Here is an 18,480-nt window from a genome sequence, read left to right on the forward strand (position 1 = left end):
AGCTCAGAGCCTGGAGCCTGCTTCACATTCTGTGTCTCCCTCTCTCTCTGCCCCTTCCCTGCTCATGCTGTGTCTCTCTCTGTCTCAAAAATAAATAAACATTAAAAAAAATTTTTTTTTAAAAAATGTAATAAAGGATGCATACTAGACTCATAAGACTTTATTTGCTTTTTAAGCAAATAAAGATATTTAACTTTAGCTCTCAGGAACTTTGTAGAGTGGTAAGTCAGAAGTTGACTTTTTTAAGGGTCCCCATTCAAAGCATTTTGATAATAAAATACTCCAAAGGCTTATACCAAAAAAAGCAGTCACAGCAAAATATGAGTTATTAGTATGTACTAGTAGATATGATGCTAAATGCTAAAAAATGTTTAATTTTTCATTATAATCCTATAAAATACTATGATTATCCCCATTTTACAGACGTGGAAAATAAGATTTAGAAAAGCTGAATAACTTGCTCTAGGCCACCTAGATGGCGAGTCAGGGCTGCTACACAGATCTGGGATTTATCATCACTGAGCACTATCTAACTGAAAATAAATACCCCACTTTTTAAATGTAGAGTTAAGTTTTATCTCTTAGTGTATTAAAAAATAGTTCAACTTTTTCCAAGTGTTTTCACCACTTGGTATTATCTCATAACAATCTTTATATTTAATTTTTCTAGGCACAAAAAAACAATCATTTAAAAGTAGTTATCTGGGTTTGCCAAACTTACAAAAGAAATTAGTACAGATTAAAATCAAATAACTACATGCTAACATACTTGCATTTCGTGCTGGATCCTTCAGTCTATATATCAGCATATAAGCATTTGTGGAGCTAGTAGAAATATAAAAAAGATTAATGTCAACAAAAAGTAGATTGTAAAGATTCCATTTCCCAGCATCAAATATTTTGTTTTAATAGTTTTTCTTTGTTTCAAACAATTAGAAAACCATGTTAAGTGTTCGATGATAGGTTCAAACTTAAAACATTCTAGGAAAAAAAAAAGGAGAATCTACTTTGCTTTTCCTGACAGGTTTATGAGAAGATTCCACATCTCCTCTTGGTTACACAGTTAAATCTTCAAAAAACCTGTGTCCTAGAACCACTACTACAGTTAAGTCAGGAGTCAGCCAATTTTTTTCTTGGCCATATTGAAGTTATTTTAACTCTGTTGTTAAAGGGAAAAGATCAACACACAATACTTCAACAAAGGAGTATAGTGACATTCCAATAAAACTTTATTTCCAAAAACTAGAGGCAGGCAGGGTTTGGTCTGTGGGTTATAGTTTGCTGACCCCTGGGTTAAATTTTTTTAATGGCAAAAAATGCTGAAGAGCTATAATTAACTCTAATTTATAAACAGTACAAATTAGGAAGTTATTTACCTTGCAAAAGCACTTGAGTAATATCCTCGGCTTCCTGAAGATCCACCATGTGTTTTCTTAATGTCCTCTTGTGTTATCTAAAAAGTTGTTACACTGTTTACCTTCTTCTAAAATCTATAACATCATTACCTTTATGTCAACAAGTAAGCCAGTTTTAATCTCAGAGTTAAAATGTACCATACAACTACCAATTCACAAAATTTGATCAGAATCACTGGCTGCTACCAGCCAATTAGTTCTAGTGCTCAACAGGTAGCCCACATGAAGGCTCAAGATTAAAAAAAAAAAAAAAAAAAAAAAAAAAAAAAAAAAAAAAGGGGGAGTTGGCCTCTGGAAACACTTAGCAAGACCCAAACAAAACAAAACAGAACAGAACAAAATAAGTAACAATGATAAACTAGAAAATTTACTCAAAGCAAAAACAAAAGAATGACTTGGCATGTGTCTTAAAATGCTTCACTGGACAAACTAAGTCTCCCATTTTTAATAAATCCCTACTGTTGATTAGAAACAGCTCTACTCCTGTCTTTCAGAATAATCTTTAAAAACCCCTCCTTGGGGTGCCTGAGTGGCTCAGGAGGTGAAGCATCTGACTCTTGATTTCAGCTCAGGTCATGATATCACGGTTCGTGAGATCGAGCCCCGTGTTAGGCTCTGCACTGACAGTGCCTGGGATTCCCTCTCTCTGCCCCTCTGGCTAGCATGTGCACACATATGCTCTCTCTCTCTCTCTCTCTTAAAATAAATAAATTAAAAATAAAAAACCCTCCTTACCCTGCTGACATGTTGATCATTGAAGCTGTACCACTGTTCATCACTGAATGACTTTATACAAGCATAATAATGACCACCAGCAGCACTCCCTGAATGAACCATAACGGAGAAGAGCTCATAGATCAAGGAATTCTAAGAGGAAAAAACAAAAGTACCTCAGAGAAGAAAAAGAATTTCCCTTATTTGTGTATTTCCTATTCTCTATTAGTACAGAGTAAAATAATATGTTAGCTGTCCTAGATATTTATTGTAGGCACAACTCCCTCTAAGATAATTAAAATGGTAAAGTCATCACATAATTTTATACATCAGAGTTCCATTCAGTGCATTCCTTCACGTTTTAATTATGTTATAACCTCTGTAATTATGCATATCTGAAATATGTTCTTTTGTAAAAATAAAATAATAATCTGAAATTTTAGAAGCAGGTTCTAATTAGAAGACTATTCTGGTATGCACAGTCAAGATCAAGAAATCCCAAATAATGTTTTTATTCAAACAAGATTATTCCATTTCCTTTGCAAAAGAGCTGAGCAATAAAATGATTTGGAACATCTTCTAATGTATTTATGTAATATCTGTGATACAGTGATCTGCTGATTTGACATTTCTCAAGTATGCAAAGATGGTTCAATGCCAGAAGATCAATCTATTGTAATACAGGCTAAATTAGAAAAATCATGTGATCCTATATATCAACTAACTCAGAAAAAGCATTTCATGAAATCCAAAACTCATTCATGATAAAAATGCTTAAGAAACTAGGATGAGGGAAACCTCCTCAGCTTAATGAAGCACACCCACAAAAACCCTATAACCAACATCATACTTAAAACTGAACACTTTCCTCCTGAGTTGAGAATAAGGCAAGAATGCCCTATCTCACCACTCCTATTCAACACTGTAAGAAATCCTACTTACAGCAGTAAGACAAGGGGGGAAAAAAAGACAGATGTAACTGTTTATGTAGAAAAACAGGCAGAGAATTAGATTTAGACTTTGAGCCACAGTTTGCCAACCCTTGCTTGAATGCAGTGTTCTTTACACTAAGTTATAACATATCTGCTACATTATTCATTACATAGCAACTCATGATCATCTATCTGCCCTGAAATAGATAATTTTAAAAGGTAAATGATGATGGTGGTTGGAATAATGCAAGAGAAATTCTATTCTTAAATACTGCCTTAAAAACCCTGTATAAATGACTCTGCAAGACTTGAGCTACTGCAGTCTTTAGGTTATTGATTCATAATTTATACATGCTCAAGACATCTGACCTATAATTCTCCCCTCAATAAAGCAGATTATGTGAATATGAAAGAAATGGTTTGATAACATTTTAAAAATCACTGATACCATGACATAAAAGATTCTATAACAGAGATTATCAAATCTTGTAGTTGTCAAATTATAATCCATGGAACTGTATCTTTTTTTTAAGTGCCTTAAGGGCTGTGATAGGGAGGCAAGAGAGGCTGAAGCCTTTGGCTTTCTCCTACCTCAGAAAGATCAGTTCTATTATTAACTATTTCATAAGGAGTTCCAGAGCCAGAATCTTAAAATGAATGGATGTAGCCAAATAACTTTCATTTTGCTATATGAGAAAACTCTTATATAAAGATTTAGAGGTGTGGTGTAACTTTTAAGGCAGAAGTGATCTCCTTTTCCATATCACCCCCCAGCTACAGATCAGCCTCCAAAAATTCATGCTCTTGCCTGTAAGCAGTTTTTTCCTAAAGTTTAATTATGATCACATATGTACATTAAAAAAAAACAAAACAGCTTTAAAAGTCTTACTTTTCAAAAATTACTTCTCCTAAGGAGAATTTATTGGTCACAACAGTTAGAGAACTATATAACAGCTCAGAGATTATTTTATTATCTCAACTAAAACCCACAAACTATAAAAGGTACCTTTTCAAGTCCAGGTTTTGAAATTTTTTCAGTTCCACTATTACTTTCAAGGCAGATCCCTTCATCAACACCATCATCATTCGAAAAATCATTGCTCATCTGATCGCTGTGACAACTGCCTTCATTTTCTGCCCCACTGTCAGTGCAACTTTCGGTCTGAGGGGATTTCTTAATAAAACATAATTATCTTACAATTACAAGTGAAATAAAAACATATACTCAGTAAAGCCTTTTCTCTACATGCTAACTTTTTCACATAACTTCAGATGTTACTAATAAAAATATCTATTTTAAGCAAATTTATCTTATCTTAGAGAGTGAGTCCTTAAATAAAATTAAACCAAAAAAAGTGTACGTTAGGGCCCAAATGTCCATCGACTGATTAATGGGTAAAGATGTGAGATATACACATATAAAAATGTGATACATATATATCATATGATGTATACATATATCATATGTATCATACATATATGTATATATCATATATGTGGTGATACACACACACACACACACACACACACACACACACACACACACACACTGGAATATTACTCAGCCATCAAAAAGAATGAAATCTAGGGGTGCCTGGGTGGCTCTTAGTCGGTTAAGTGTCTGAGAGTTGATGTGAGGGAGGTGGTTGGGGGATGGGCTGAATGGGTGATGGGTATTAAGGAGAGCACTTGTTATGATGAGCATTGGGTGTTATATGTAAGTGATGAATCACTAAATTTTAAGAAAAGTGTATTTTAAAAACATTTCTATTAATGTCCTTAAAATTCAAATACAATGAATCAGTGATTCAGAATTCTAATTAAACCCCATTTATGTTTATAGTTGCAAAGTAATAACGTAAATTACCATTTCTTTCACCAAAATCTGTAAAAGCTGTGAACCTAAATGCCAAAATGAGCTTTTGTTCTCAAATCCCAAAAGAATATCATCTCTTTTCTTGAACAAAAGGTTCAATTTTATTTATCTTTGTGCTAGGCATTAGACACCATTAGAAAGAAAAACAACACTGAATCTATCCTCAAGAATCTTACATTCTAGCATATAGGAGGAGGGAGAAATGTAACAACAAAAATCACACTTTTTCATGCTTTTATGATTTTTAAATCCTTTTCATGCAAATTTAATTTGAAGGAATCTACTTCTTAGAAATCCCCAAACAACTCCTTGGCCCCTTTTCCTTAAATATTTTATATACATATCTAAAAATGTTTCTGTTTAAATAGTTTGAGAATTCTTCTATAAGATGTAGCCTCTTGATATGTTATACAGGAGTTCCTAAATTAACCAGGCAATACATAATAATAAGCACCAACTTTTTGTCAAGAACTTTGCTGTGGGAACTGCATCTAACATACAGTCTTCATCCCTCGAGAAAGTAAAGTTTAAGTGAAAACCAACTCTAGAACTCTGCACTGAGTCTGGAGATCATTCCTGACGCTCCTTTAGGCCAGAACATCTCTTCTCCCAAGATATGGACCTGGAACTTCCTAAAAGTTCCTGTCAAACTAGATCTAGGTTTTCTTTATTTGTAAAAGATTTCCTTTTACAAGAATATATTAGGTATATACAGAAAACTGATCCAATACTAATCTCTGTGAAGACTCCTGTAAAGAGGTTGTTTACTTTGGTATACCTTGGAAAGATTTCCTAGCTTAAGCACAAGTGTTTGAAATACTATTTTGAATTAAACTTTTCAAAAGTACCTGGTCATAGGTACCATTCAATGAACATCTACTTTATCTAAAGCACTCTTTTCATGAAAGCTATAAAGAGTAAATACTGTCCTTACTTTGCAAAGTAAGGCTCAGAAAAGTTGTTCTTCTATACCACATCATCACTTAATACTTAAGAGCATTAACTAAAACTTCATGAATGTTTAAAATCACTTTTGAGCTCTTGGGAAATGGTATTTTTATAACTAGAGTGGTAAGTTCCAATCAGAAAAAAATGATTCATGGTAATTTTGAAAAAAATAAAGATTTATCACTTTCTAAGAACTCAAGTGATTGTAAATATTTCCCATAATGAAATCAGAAGTTTCCAAAGAATAAATTAGGATACTAAGAATCTTTTACTGAATAAGGTTAGGGGAATCAGAGATTTGCAGGGGTCAGTGAGTAGAAGAAACTGATAAGCATTACCTGTGCCCTTCCAAGTTACATTCTTCAAACTATTTAAATAAAGTTTTGACTACAAAAAAAAAAACTAATTAAAAAAGGAAAACCGACAAAATACCTTTATTTTCTAGCTTTCTAACCTAGCCTATTTAAGAGGTGGCAAACTTTAGCTGAGAATAACCCAGAAACCTTAATCCTTGAAAATGACACTAAGACAAATATAAGATATTAAGGCCATACTACCCAATTTGCTCATTTTACTTACATATTTGTTGTGTTTATTATGTGCCAGAAACACAGTGCAGCCCACCTCTAGATTGGTTTCTTTCGCTAAGAAAGTTATGAAACATAAGATTATCGCTCAAATTAAAGAAGTAATTCCAGAGTTTGGGATCCTTTTTGTCTTTTCAAAGAATATTATGAGTTATTCTGATCAAACAAGATTATGTGAAATATAATTTATGGTGAGAAAAAAAAGCTTATACAAATTTATATCTTTTTATATAACTTGCCATTACAAAATATGGAGAGAAAGGAAAACCTTCTACCAAGAAGAGTTTAAACAACACCAGTGTTGTTACCCCAAATAGCTCTTTTTTTTTTCAATATATGAAGTTTATTGTCAAATTGGTTTCCTCAAATAGCTCTTTTAATTAAACACATGACCAACCAAAATGGATTACTATCTTTTAACAAATAAGTATAATAAATATTTTACCTCATCTTCAACATCAATAAATGTACTCATATCTAGCTCCTCAGGAAATGTCATCCGATCATTCAACTTAATCCTGTGCATGGTTGTATAATCAAAATCAAACCTTTTCAACTGTAAGGTCAGCAGGTAAGGGAAATGCAAAAACCGAAGACCCTAAAAGAAAAGGGACCTATTGAATATTGAATATAAACTCAGGTAATCTGGTATTAATTTCTACATGGCATCTACCTTTCGTGCATCACACTTCTTCTTACAACGTTCACAAAAATATTGATTTGGGCCATCCAGGATCTCTGGCTGAATAAATGCATGCAATGCTTCTTCCTAGTAAGAAGAAAAAAAATGACTGTTTTATAATTACTTACAAACTTTATAATGTTAAAGCCCTGAATATAAAAACTTTGCAATTACCAAAATTCTTAGAAGATGGCTAGAAAATTAGGAACTCAAAATGCAAAAAGGAAAAAAACGATCAACAGCAACATCATTATAAAAACTGAGTGACAAAATAATTGCTTTAATTCTGCATGAAATCTGTTTCCTAGTACTGTACATCACAGTCATTTCCACCTAATTTTTGCTGACTTTATTGTGGAATTTGGCTAAATAACCTAATAAAAATCCTATCTTTAGATTAAAAGTTCCAGAAGAAAAGCAGTTACATACATCACTGCAATCTTCTTGTAAAAGGAAACATTCAAAACTGTACAGTAAATAAGAGAGAACTCTGAAGAATTCACACTATCCCTACATTAAAAAAACCTAATAACCATCATTTATCACTACAGTTAGCATCATTCAGTAATTCACCACTGCACTAAAGACTGAAAAACACCGGACAACTTTCTCCCTGCATGTCAGATACTGCTCCACTTGAAAATGTAGGAGAGCTCCTGGACTGTTCACCTAGAGGAACCACGTGATTCTCTTCTCTCCATACAGCCTTAAGACAGAAGCAAGAAACTTAGTATAAACATTGGTGAAGAATCAGTGGGCATAAAATTTTTAATTTTTAATCACCGATTTTTCACAAAAAATAAATTTTAGTTAATACAACATGTAACATTGGACTGCATCATCTCAAATTTCATTTGTTGTGATCTCTTCACACATGGTCTGATCAGAACTACTGACTATATTTACCTATATAAAGAAATTCTTTACTATATAAAGAAACTATCATTAGGACAAAATATCTTCAAACATTTTTCTTTTGATTCAGAACATGTTGTTCCTCAAAAGATAAATAAAGAAGCTTGATCTGGCAAAATGTGAAAGAGCTGGCAACACTTACAAAACTACTATCCACATATTGTTTGGTACAACTCATTTTGGAATTAGATCAAAAATATGAAAAGATACTCTAAATGCCTTTAACCCCATCCATCTTATATTTTGTTCTCAGAACACAAGGAAGTGACAGGGTGGGGGAAGGGGGGAGGAGAACCAAATAGTGGGTGTTTTTCCACATGACCAAGCATTTTACTGGAGGTCAAAGAAAAGGACACATTCAGAATGATTTTTTTTTCTTTCAAACACATTTTAAGCATGAAAAAGGCAAATCCTGTAAAAATGTAACACAGAAAAAGCTCTAAGAAAAATCATATATATAGCTTAGCATGGAATGATATCAAATGAGTCAAGCATTCCAAATTGAAAGTGAAATGTAGAACACTCAATATCTTAACCAAAAAGGTAGGGGGAGAAAATTATGGAACTCAGATTCTTCTTCACTGAACTGTGTGGACTGGTCTCTGGTTATAGTTCATAGCTAGAGCTATCTTCTTCTGATTTTTGCTTGTTTGTTTATTATTTGTTTTTTGAAGTTAAAACTCAGAGAAAAGTTTAAAGAACAGAAAATGTAATTTACTCAGTTCACCAACTTTTAATATTTTGCTACCCTTGCTTTATCATTCTCCCATTCCTACACACATTGTGTATTTTTCTGAAGAATTTGAGAGTTTTACATGTCATGCTTTTCCTCTTAATAATTCTATATGACTTTTTAAGAGCAAGGATATTCTTATAATAGAGTTAGCAAACTCAGGAAAATTTAACATTGATAAAGTACTTTTGCCATATTCCCATTCTGTCAATTGTCCTCCTAATCCTAATAATGTGTTTCTCCCCATCTAGTACAGAATTGAACCCAGGATCACAGATTACATTTAGCTGTCTCTTCAGATTCATTTTGTCTGGAACAGTTCCAAAGCCTTTCTTTCATGACATAAATGGGGTTTTTTTAAGAGGTGGCTGGCTATTTTATAAAATGTCTGCAATTTGGGTTTGCCTGATGCTCCTTATAATTAGATTCAGGTTCTGTATTCCTTACTAGACTACCACCTAAATTATGATGTGTCCTTCTAAGGGTATCACAGTCACAGACCATGATGTCCCCAACCTCCCTATTGGTGATAGGAACTTGAATCAACTGGACAAAGTGTTACCCAGCTTTTCCACTACATAGTTATTGTTTTATCCCCTCGCAGCAATTATGTAATATGTAAGGAGATACTTGGAGACCATGCAAATATCCTGAGTCTTAAACTTTCCGCCCTAGATTTAGCGTCCACTAATGGATTCTTGCTTAAACCAAATTTTCATATGTTTTATGAGCCAACTTAAAAATCTTTTTAATAGGCAACTTAAGACCATTCATATTGGATATGATGTTTTGTCTCATCTAGTTTATAATTACTGTATTAAGTAATATTTACTGTGTTCTTTTCTCCATGTGCTGTGTTCTGCTACTTCTTACATTTTCTTTTGGTATTTAGGAAGGTAATTTTTTTGTAGTGCATTTATTATACTTGTATTTGCACCCTTAATCCCCATTTTTCCCCTTTTCCTTATTTAAGCTTTTAGGGTCCGGTTTGCCAGTTTTAAGTGTTATCCTTTGTCTGTTACCCATTCAACAGTCTATGATCTCATTCTACTTTCTCTCATTTTCTCCCTTCCCCTTTTGAGTGGTATTCTTTTTATTTCATCTTACATATAATATGTTATACTTCTACTTATGTCCCCACCCTTGTTCCATTTAGTCCTTACTTCTATAAATACATTAAATGCTCATAGTCCTTTTGCTGAAGCTTCCCTGGGGATCTCTTCACTGGATGGAGTTTATCCCCTAATAAACTCAAGAAGAACTCATGGATATAGTATCATTTCAATAAGTTCTTCAATGTTCAAGAATGGAATTTCTAACTGCCATCAAAATTGAAGAAAACCTTGGCTAGATGTCAAATCCTTGGTCTGTACTTTGTTTCAGTGAATTTCTTCAAATTGCTATTCTGTTGCCATGATTTGTGTGCTGCTCTTCCAGTGTATGATGCCAACTCAATTTATCCTTAAAGTTTAACAGCTTACTAAAATATGGTCTGAGCTGATCATTCCAGGTCAATTTTCCCAAGTACACGGAAGGTCCTTCAAAAGGTAGACTTAAATTTCCCTTATTTCCACAAAGTTTTCTTGGCTAATAGTTCCTAAGGTTTGTTCTCCTGTGGCGTTTTTATTCTTCACAAACTCAGTTACGTTGGACACCCTCTGCCAGGCTTTCCTTTCATTTCTCTGAGATCCTTTTTTCTTTCTCTCATTTTCATTCTACGTCCCTCTTTAGATTTTCATTCCATTCTATTCTCTTGAGCATTTTATAATTTATTCACTTCTAATAACAATTTTGTCTTTTTCTTTTCTTTCCTGAGTTTGATCAATTCATATTGCATTTCCTATTGTTTCTTCATTTTTCTCCTTAAATTTTTGGATACCAGGTTTTGTTTTGCTTGAGAATATTTAATTTAGTCTGGAGTACTGTGTTACAGTACTCTGTGGTTATTTTCCTCAGGGCTTTTTTTTGGCAGAGTGGATTTTTATCAGCTAAAATGCTTTTATACCTATTTTCTGTTCTCTTCTAACAGTGGTGCTGTGTAAATTTGATTCCCAGCCTCCACCCACCCGGTCATTTTGTGGGCAGCGTTCTTTAGTTTGAAAGTACCTCAAACTTTTGTCAACTTAGTGTAGTTTCATGCATGGGTAACAGGAGTGGAGAGCTTGAGGTCTTTCATTCTACAGGACACACTTTTTCTCTTTCTTCTGGTTTTCTCTTCACCACTGACTCAGAGGCATCATACTTCTCTACCTTCTGTCCCAGAGACAAAATTCCTCCAAGGATGCCACGTCTCCCTCGAGATCTCCTTCCCTGTGGCCGGTGCTATAAACTCTTTTGGCATGTCCTGTTGTACTTTTTCCTTGTGAGGGTGATTTTTGTATTTATTTTAAGTCCTTCAAGGCCTTCTCTGTTTCACAGTCTCAAGGGCTTTCCACTCCATCCTCTCCACATATATAGACCTATAGCAGCAATAGAAGCTCTGTTGGAACTTGATTATTTTGCTACTTACAGGTAATTGGAAGTTTATGGCATTCTGTCCCCGTAATGCAGAAGTTATAGGTTATCCGCATTTCATTTGTGTTCCTTTTTGTCTAGGTTTTCTGGGAAAATGTACAGATATATACAGATTCACATGGCCATCATTATCTTCCAGACTCGGAAACCAGTTCAAGCTATATTATAATAATTTTCTATAGCTTCCTAGTTCACTATTTAACAAGTTGGCTCCAGGATAATTATAAACAAGATTAGTCAGTCATAAAAATTAGTTTCAATTCATCTATGCCTTCAACAAATAAATTATGTAAATGTGGTCATATACATTTATTTTCATTTAATGTGATGCATAACTAAAAATCATACTAAACTATATGTTACATATTAAAAGATAAACTATAGATTACAAAAATGGAATAAAATACTATACTGCACCATTATTAATACACACAAAAATTTTTGCTCTGCTTATCATCAGCTGTCCTCTTGAGTATGTTAAATTACTCACATATCATGTGAGCTTTGGGTTGACCATGATTGTTTATCATCATTCCAGAGTGAAGATAATAGTTTTTTTCTAGTTTACTCCTATTATACAAAATGTAATTTATACATTTTATAGACTGTAATTTTTAGAGTTCAGAATAGAACATAGAGAATTCTTACATCATTCATTAGTTCTTCATATAAAAAAATACTGGTTACTACAATTTTATAGTTAAAGCAGAAAATCTAGGCACAATGCAATTATAATATATACCCAAGAAATGGCATTGCCTATGAATTCTTTTTTTTTCTTTTTACAATTTTTTTTATCATGAAATGTCTATTTTATTTTGAATACAGAAATGGGTACTAAAATAAGATACTTTATTTTTCAGATCAAACATAAATCAGAACTACCACTGGTAACTTCCTAACCAATTTTAATGTACTAATTCTGTGCTACTGATATACAGTAATATGTCTTCCTTACAAATATATCCAACTATCTATCTTTCCAGAACATATACTTTGGTTTTTTGTGTTGTTTTGTTTTAATTAGGAAAAGAACTTTATCCTAAGCCATCTACTTTTTCTAACTGCAATTTTTGAGATAATTGTAGTTGACAATTATAAGAAATAATACAGAGGCACCTGGCTGGCTCAGTCAGTTAAGCGTCCAATGTCAGCTCAGGTCATGATCTCATGGTTATTGAGTTCGAGCCCCTCTAAGCTGTCAGCACAGAGCCTGGAGCCTGCTTCGAATTCTGTGTCTCCCTCGCTCTGTGCCCCTCCCCTGCTCACACGCTGTTTCTCTCTCCCAAAAATAAATAAACGTTTAAACAAAACAAAACAAATAATACAGAATCCTTTGTACTCCAGTTCCGTCCAGTGGTAACTTTTTTTTTTTTTTTTTTTTTTTTTTGCAAAACTATAGTATAATACACAATCAGGATATTGACATTGATCAATCTACATTATATTATTCAGGTTTTCCCAGTTTTAGTATACTCATTTGTCTGTGTACGTGTGTGTATTAAGTTCTATACAATCTGATCGCCTGTGAAGGTTCACATATCCACCACCACAGTCAAGAGATTGAACACAGTTTCTAAACCACAAGGATCCCTCATGTTGCCCTTTTAAGTAACCACCTTCCTGTCCTTCCCCTGGCCCTACCACATCTCTAAGCTTTGGCAATGATTAATCTGCCCCAAACCCTAAAATTCTACCAAAAATGTATACAAATGGAATCATATCACATGTAACCTTTTGGGACTAGTTTTCACGCAGCATAAAAATTCCCTAGAGATTCATTCCAATTTTAGTATGTATCAATAGTTTGTTCCTTTTTGTTGCTGAGTAGTATTCTATGGTTTGTATGTACCAGTTTGTTAAACCATTCACTAGATGAAGGACTTCTGGGCGAATTCCATTTTGTGGATATTAAAATAAAGATGCTATGGGCATTTGTACACAGGTTTTTATGTGAACATAAACTTACACAAATTTTCATTCTATAAGTTACCAAGAGTATAATTGCTGGGGTTTATGGTAATTGTATGTTTAGTTTTATAAAAAAACTCCCTTTAACATTTCATATTTCCATCAAGAATGTATGAGTGATCCATTTTCATCACATTATGACCAGCTTTCTGTGCTGTCATTATTTTTTATTTTAGCCATTCTGCAGGTAAAGGATTATCGTCACTGTGGCTTGAATTTGCAGTTCCCTTAGTGACAGTGGACTTTTCCTGTATTTGACATCTGTATATCCTGTTTGATGAAATGTTGTTTATGTCTTTTTTTTTTTTTTTAATTTTTTTTTCAACGTTTTTTATTTATTTTTGGGACAGAGAGAGACAGAGCATGAACGGGGGAGGGGCAGAGAGAGAGGGAGACACAGAATCGGAAACAGGCTCCAGGCTCCGAGCCATCAGCCCAGAGCCTGACGCGGGGCTCGAACTCATGGACCGCGAGATCGTGACCTGGCTGAAGTCGGACGCTTAACCGACTGCGCCACCCAGGCGCCCCTGTTTATGTCTTTTGCCAACTGTCTAAATGGATTTTTTTTTTTTTACTATTGAGGTTACTACTTTTACTATTTTGAGGTTTCTTTACATATTCTAGATATTAGTCCCTTGTCAGATACGTGGTTTGCAGAGAAGTTCTCCCAGTCTGTAGCTCTTCCTTTTATCCTCTTCATTCACATGGGCTTTCAAAGAGTAAATGTTTAATTTTGATGAGATCCAACTTTTCAATTTCTCCCTTTGTGGACCGTACTTTTGGTATCAAATCGAAGAACTCGTTGTTTAACTCTAGAACTGGAAGATATTTTTCCTATATTTTTTAAATAAAATTCATACTTTATATTTTAAATTTAAATCTATGATCCATTTTGAGCAAATTTTGTACAAGGTATAAAGTTTAAGTAGAGGTCCATTTTTGTGCATAGGGATATGCAATTGTTTCATCATCATTTGTTGAAAGACCATCCTTCCTCCACTGAGTCACTTTTGTGTCTTTCTTAAAAATCAGTTTGGACATATTTGTGCAAATATACATCTGGGTTTTCTATCTTGTTCCACTGATCTATTTGTCTATCCTTCCGCCAATACCAGTCTTGATTACTGCAGCTCTATAATAAGTTTTATCAGGTAGAATGATTTCTCCCCTCTATTCTTCTTTTCCCCAAATTCTCTTACCACGTGTAGCTTATTTCTTTGCCTTCTACATAAATTTTAGAATAAGCTTGTCTAGATCAAAAAAATCTTGCCAGATTTTGAGAAGATAGGCTAATTAAACTATAATCTTGGGGAAAACTGACATTTTTACTATGCTGAATCTTCTAATTGGTGAGAACAGTATGTCTTTCCATTTATTTAAATATTCTTTTCAGAGTTAATACTTTCTTATACATAGGTCCTGTACATATTTTGTTGGATTTACATGTAAGGTATTCTTTTTCCACATTTGTAAATGGTATTGTACTTTAAATTCCACTTTGCACGTTACTTGCTAGTTATATTGAAATACAACTGATTTTTGTATGTTTATCTCATACCCTGCTATCTTGCTAAGCTCACTTACTAGTTCTACAGGGTTTTTGGGGGGGGGGGGTTGTTTGTTTGTTTTTTCTTTTTTTAGATGCCTGAGGACTGTTCTACATTAAAAAAAAATTATGTTACCTAAATGGGGAAGGGGTAATTTTATTTCTTCCTTTAATTGGAATGCATTTTATTTCCTCTTCTTGCCTTATTGTGCTGGCTAGGACTCCCAGGACTATAATGAGTAGGAGTGGTGAGAGCAGACAGACATCTTTGCTTAGAAACAACCTTCACATTCTAGGGGCACCTGGGTGGTTCAGTTGGTTAAGCATCCGACTCTTGGTTTTGGCTCAGATCATGATCTCAAAGTTTCATGAGTTTGAGCCCCGCATCGCGCTCTGCCCTGGCAGCATGGAGACTGCTTGGGGTTCTATCTCCCTTTCTCTATTCCTCCCCCACTTGCACTGTCTCTTTCTCTTTAAATAAATAAATGAACTTTAAAAAAAAATGGTGGGGCACCTGGATGGCTCACTCAGTTAAGCATCCAACTCGGTTTCAGCTCAGATTATGATCTCACGGTTCAAGACTTCGAGCCCTGCATTGGGCTCTGTGCTAACAGTGCCTGGAGCCTGCTTAGGATTCTCTGTCTCCCTCTTTCTCTGCCTCTCCCCCACTCGCCCTCTCTCTCAAAAATATTATTATATTATAAAGTACTATGTTAGCTGTAGGTTTTTTAAATATGTTTTTTACTAATTTGAGAAAATTACCCCATTCCCAGTTTTCTGAGTTGTTTTTTTTTTTTTTAATCATGAGTAAATACTGAATTTTGTCAATGCTTTTTCTGAGTCAATTGATGCGATGGTGTGAATTTTCTTCTTTTGACTATCAATATGGTAGATAACTCTGATTTTTAAATACTGACCAGTTCTGAATCCCTGAAATGAACTCGACTTGGTCATGGCATATAATCCTTTACATATTGCTTAATTCTATCTGCTAATATTTTGGTAAGGATTTTCTTATCTTTAGGAATTAAGGGTACTGGCTTGGTCAGTTTTAACTGTCTTTGGTTTAGTATCAAGATAAAAGTAACTTCACAAAACAAATTGGGAAGGGTCCCCTTCGTTTCTAGTTTTTAGAAGAAGACTGTGTACTTGGTGCTCACTGTTCTAAAATGTTTGACACAAGGCTCCAGTGAAACCATCCCAACTTGGGAGACTCAATTTTTGAGAAATTTTTAATTATGAATTTAATACTTTAACAGTTATGGGGCTATTCACATTATCTAATTCATACTGGAAGAATTATTGTGCTTTTGAAGAATTGATTCATATAAATTATCCAATTTATGTGTACAGAGTTATTTGTTGTACTCCCTTATTATCCTCTTGATATCTGCATGATCGGTAGTGATATTCATTCCATTCCTAATACTGTAAATTTTTGCCTCCCCCCCTTACTACAGGTGTGTCAACTGTATTGATCTTTCCAAAGAACTAGCTCTGCGTTTCACTGATTTGTTTTTGTTTTCAATGTCACTGATTCTGCTCTTTTCTTTATTATGCCCTTCCTTCTGCTCACTTTGGGTTCCTTTTGCTCTTTTTTCAGGTTAGCTGGAAGTTTATTGATTTGAAACGTCTCCCCTTTTTTACGAATATAACCATTTTAATAAAGGTGAGCATTTAATGCTGTAAGTTTCCCTCTCAGTACTGCTTCAGCTGTGTCTCAAAATTTGATATATTTTCATTTTCATTCATTTCAAAGTTTTTGTGGTTGTTTTTATTAATTTCCCTTAAGGCCTCTTCTTTGACTCATAGTATTTAAATGTTTTGTGTATTTTTATTTTTTGTTAGTATTTTTTATTTTTTTCAGCTTATTTATTTAGAAAGAGCAAGGGAGAGCGAGAGTGTGCATGCACGGGAGGCACAGAGAGAGGGGGAGGGAGAGAATCCCAAGCAGGCTCCATGCTATTAGCACAAGCTTGACATGGAACCATGAAATCATGACCTGAGCCAAAATCAAGAGTTGACGCTTACAACTGAGGCACCCAGGCGCTCCACATTGTGTATTTTTCAAACGTCTGGTGGCTTACCAGTTATCTTTTTGTTATTGATTTCCAACTTGATTCCGCCATTCTTGAAAAACACACAATGATTTTAATTCTTTTTTTTTTCTTTTTTTTAGCTTTTAAAAAAGATGTTTATTATTAACAGAGGGGGCGGGGGAGAATATGAATGTGAAGCAGGCTCCAGGCTCTGAGCTGTCAGCACAGAGCCTGATGCGGGGTTTGTCAATGGTGTTGTTGAGCTCTTTATTTGCTAATTTTCTGTCTAGAGGTTCTACCTATTATTGACAGAGGGGCATTAAAGTCTCGAACTAGAACTGTAGACTTGCCAATTTCTCCTTTCATTTTGGACAATACTCTCATATATTTTTCAGCTCTGTTATTTGGTAAATACACATTTAGGATTGTGGTCTTCTTGATGAACTAACCCTTTTATCACTATATAATAATACCCCTATTTCTAGTAAGTTTCTTTGCTCTCAAGTCTGCTTTATCTGATATTAATATAGCTATTTCTCTCAATATTTATATAACATTTTTCCATATTTTTACATTTCAGCCTGTCTATACTAATAGATTTGAAGCGAGTTTTTTGTAGCAAGCATACAATTGGGTCATGTTTTTAAATCTGGTATGTGAATCTCTACCCTTTAATTGGTATATAAATGGTCTAACTAAGCCTGCTATTTTAGTTTTGTTTTGTTTCTCCTGCTTTACTGTGAATTACTTATATGTGTTTTTTTTAATTCTATTTTGATTCATCTAGTTTTTTGGAGTGTTTCAGTGGTTGCTCTAGGTGTATTATATACACATAACTTATTCTACTGGTGTCATCATTTTATCAGTGCAAGTAAAGTACAGAAACCTTTACATCTTTTTATCCTCTCCCATTTATTATATAACTGTTTTAAAGATTTCTTCTACATACATTTAGAACCACATCAAATAATTTATAGTTTTGGCTCAACCATTGAACACAATTTAGGAAACGCAGGAGAAGTGAAGTCTATTGTATTTACCCAGATTTTTAGCTTACCATGTTCTTTCTTAATTCCTAACATTCCTAGATGCCTTCCTTTTATTATTTCCTTTCTGTTTAGAGCATTTTCTTTAGCCATTTTTTAAGGTAGGTCTACTGGTGGCAAATTCCCTTAGTGTTCCCTCATCCATGATCTTGATTTCCCCTTCATTCCTGAAGAATATTTTCAGTGGTTGTAAGATTCTAGTTGACAGTGCTTTTCTTTCAACACTTGAAAACATGTGCCACTTTCTTCTGGTCTCCATAACTTTTGATGACAAATTTGCTTATGAGAAATCAGGGTGCTTGTACCCTGTAAGAAAAGGTAACTTTCTCATTTGCTGCTTTCAAGGTATTTGTCTTTAGTTTCCAGAAGTCTGACTATAATTGGACTTGATGTAGAGTGATTCTGATTTATCCTGTTGGGAGTTTGCTTAGCTCTTCAGATCTATAGCTTTATGCCTTTTGCCAAATTTGGGAAATTTTCAGCCATTATTTCTTCAAGTATTTTTCCAGCCCTATCTTCCTTTTCCTCTCCTTCTAGGACTCCAACGACACAAATCTTAGAT

The 18,480-nt window shown here is 34.1% G+C and overlaps 1 protein-coding gene across 2 annotated transcripts in view; it reads right to left on the bottom strand.

Annotated features, from left to right (window-relative positions):
- Positions 1 to 18,480, bottom strand: part of USP47 (ubiquitin specific peptidase 47) — a 106,928-nt gene that overhangs the window by 28,183 nt on the left and 60,265 nt on the right. For both annotated transcript variants that reach the window (XM_060606017.2, XM_060606018.2), the window contains 6 exons: positions 7,146 to 7,241; positions 6,918 to 7,070; positions 4,068 to 4,235; positions 2,151 to 2,282; positions 1,377 to 1,453; positions 770 to 825 (listed from right to left, as the gene is read on the bottom strand). In XM_060606017.2, coding sequence (XP_060462000.1) covers positions 770 to 825; positions 1,377 to 1,453; positions 2,151 to 2,282; positions 4,068 to 4,235; positions 6,918 to 7,070; positions 7,146 to 7,241 — 682 coding nt within the window. The remainder of the gene's footprint in view (positions 1 to 769; positions 826 to 1,376; positions 1,454 to 2,150; positions 2,283 to 4,067; positions 4,236 to 6,917; positions 7,071 to 7,145; positions 7,242 to 18,480) is intronic.

This window comes from Panthera onca, chromosome D1 (assembly GCF_046562875.1).
Source record: "Panthera onca isolate mPanOnc1 chromosome D1, mPanOnc1 haplotype 2, whole genome shotgun sequence".
Taxonomy (NCBI): domain Eukaryota; kingdom Metazoa; phylum Chordata; class Mammalia; order Carnivora; family Felidae; genus Panthera; species Panthera onca.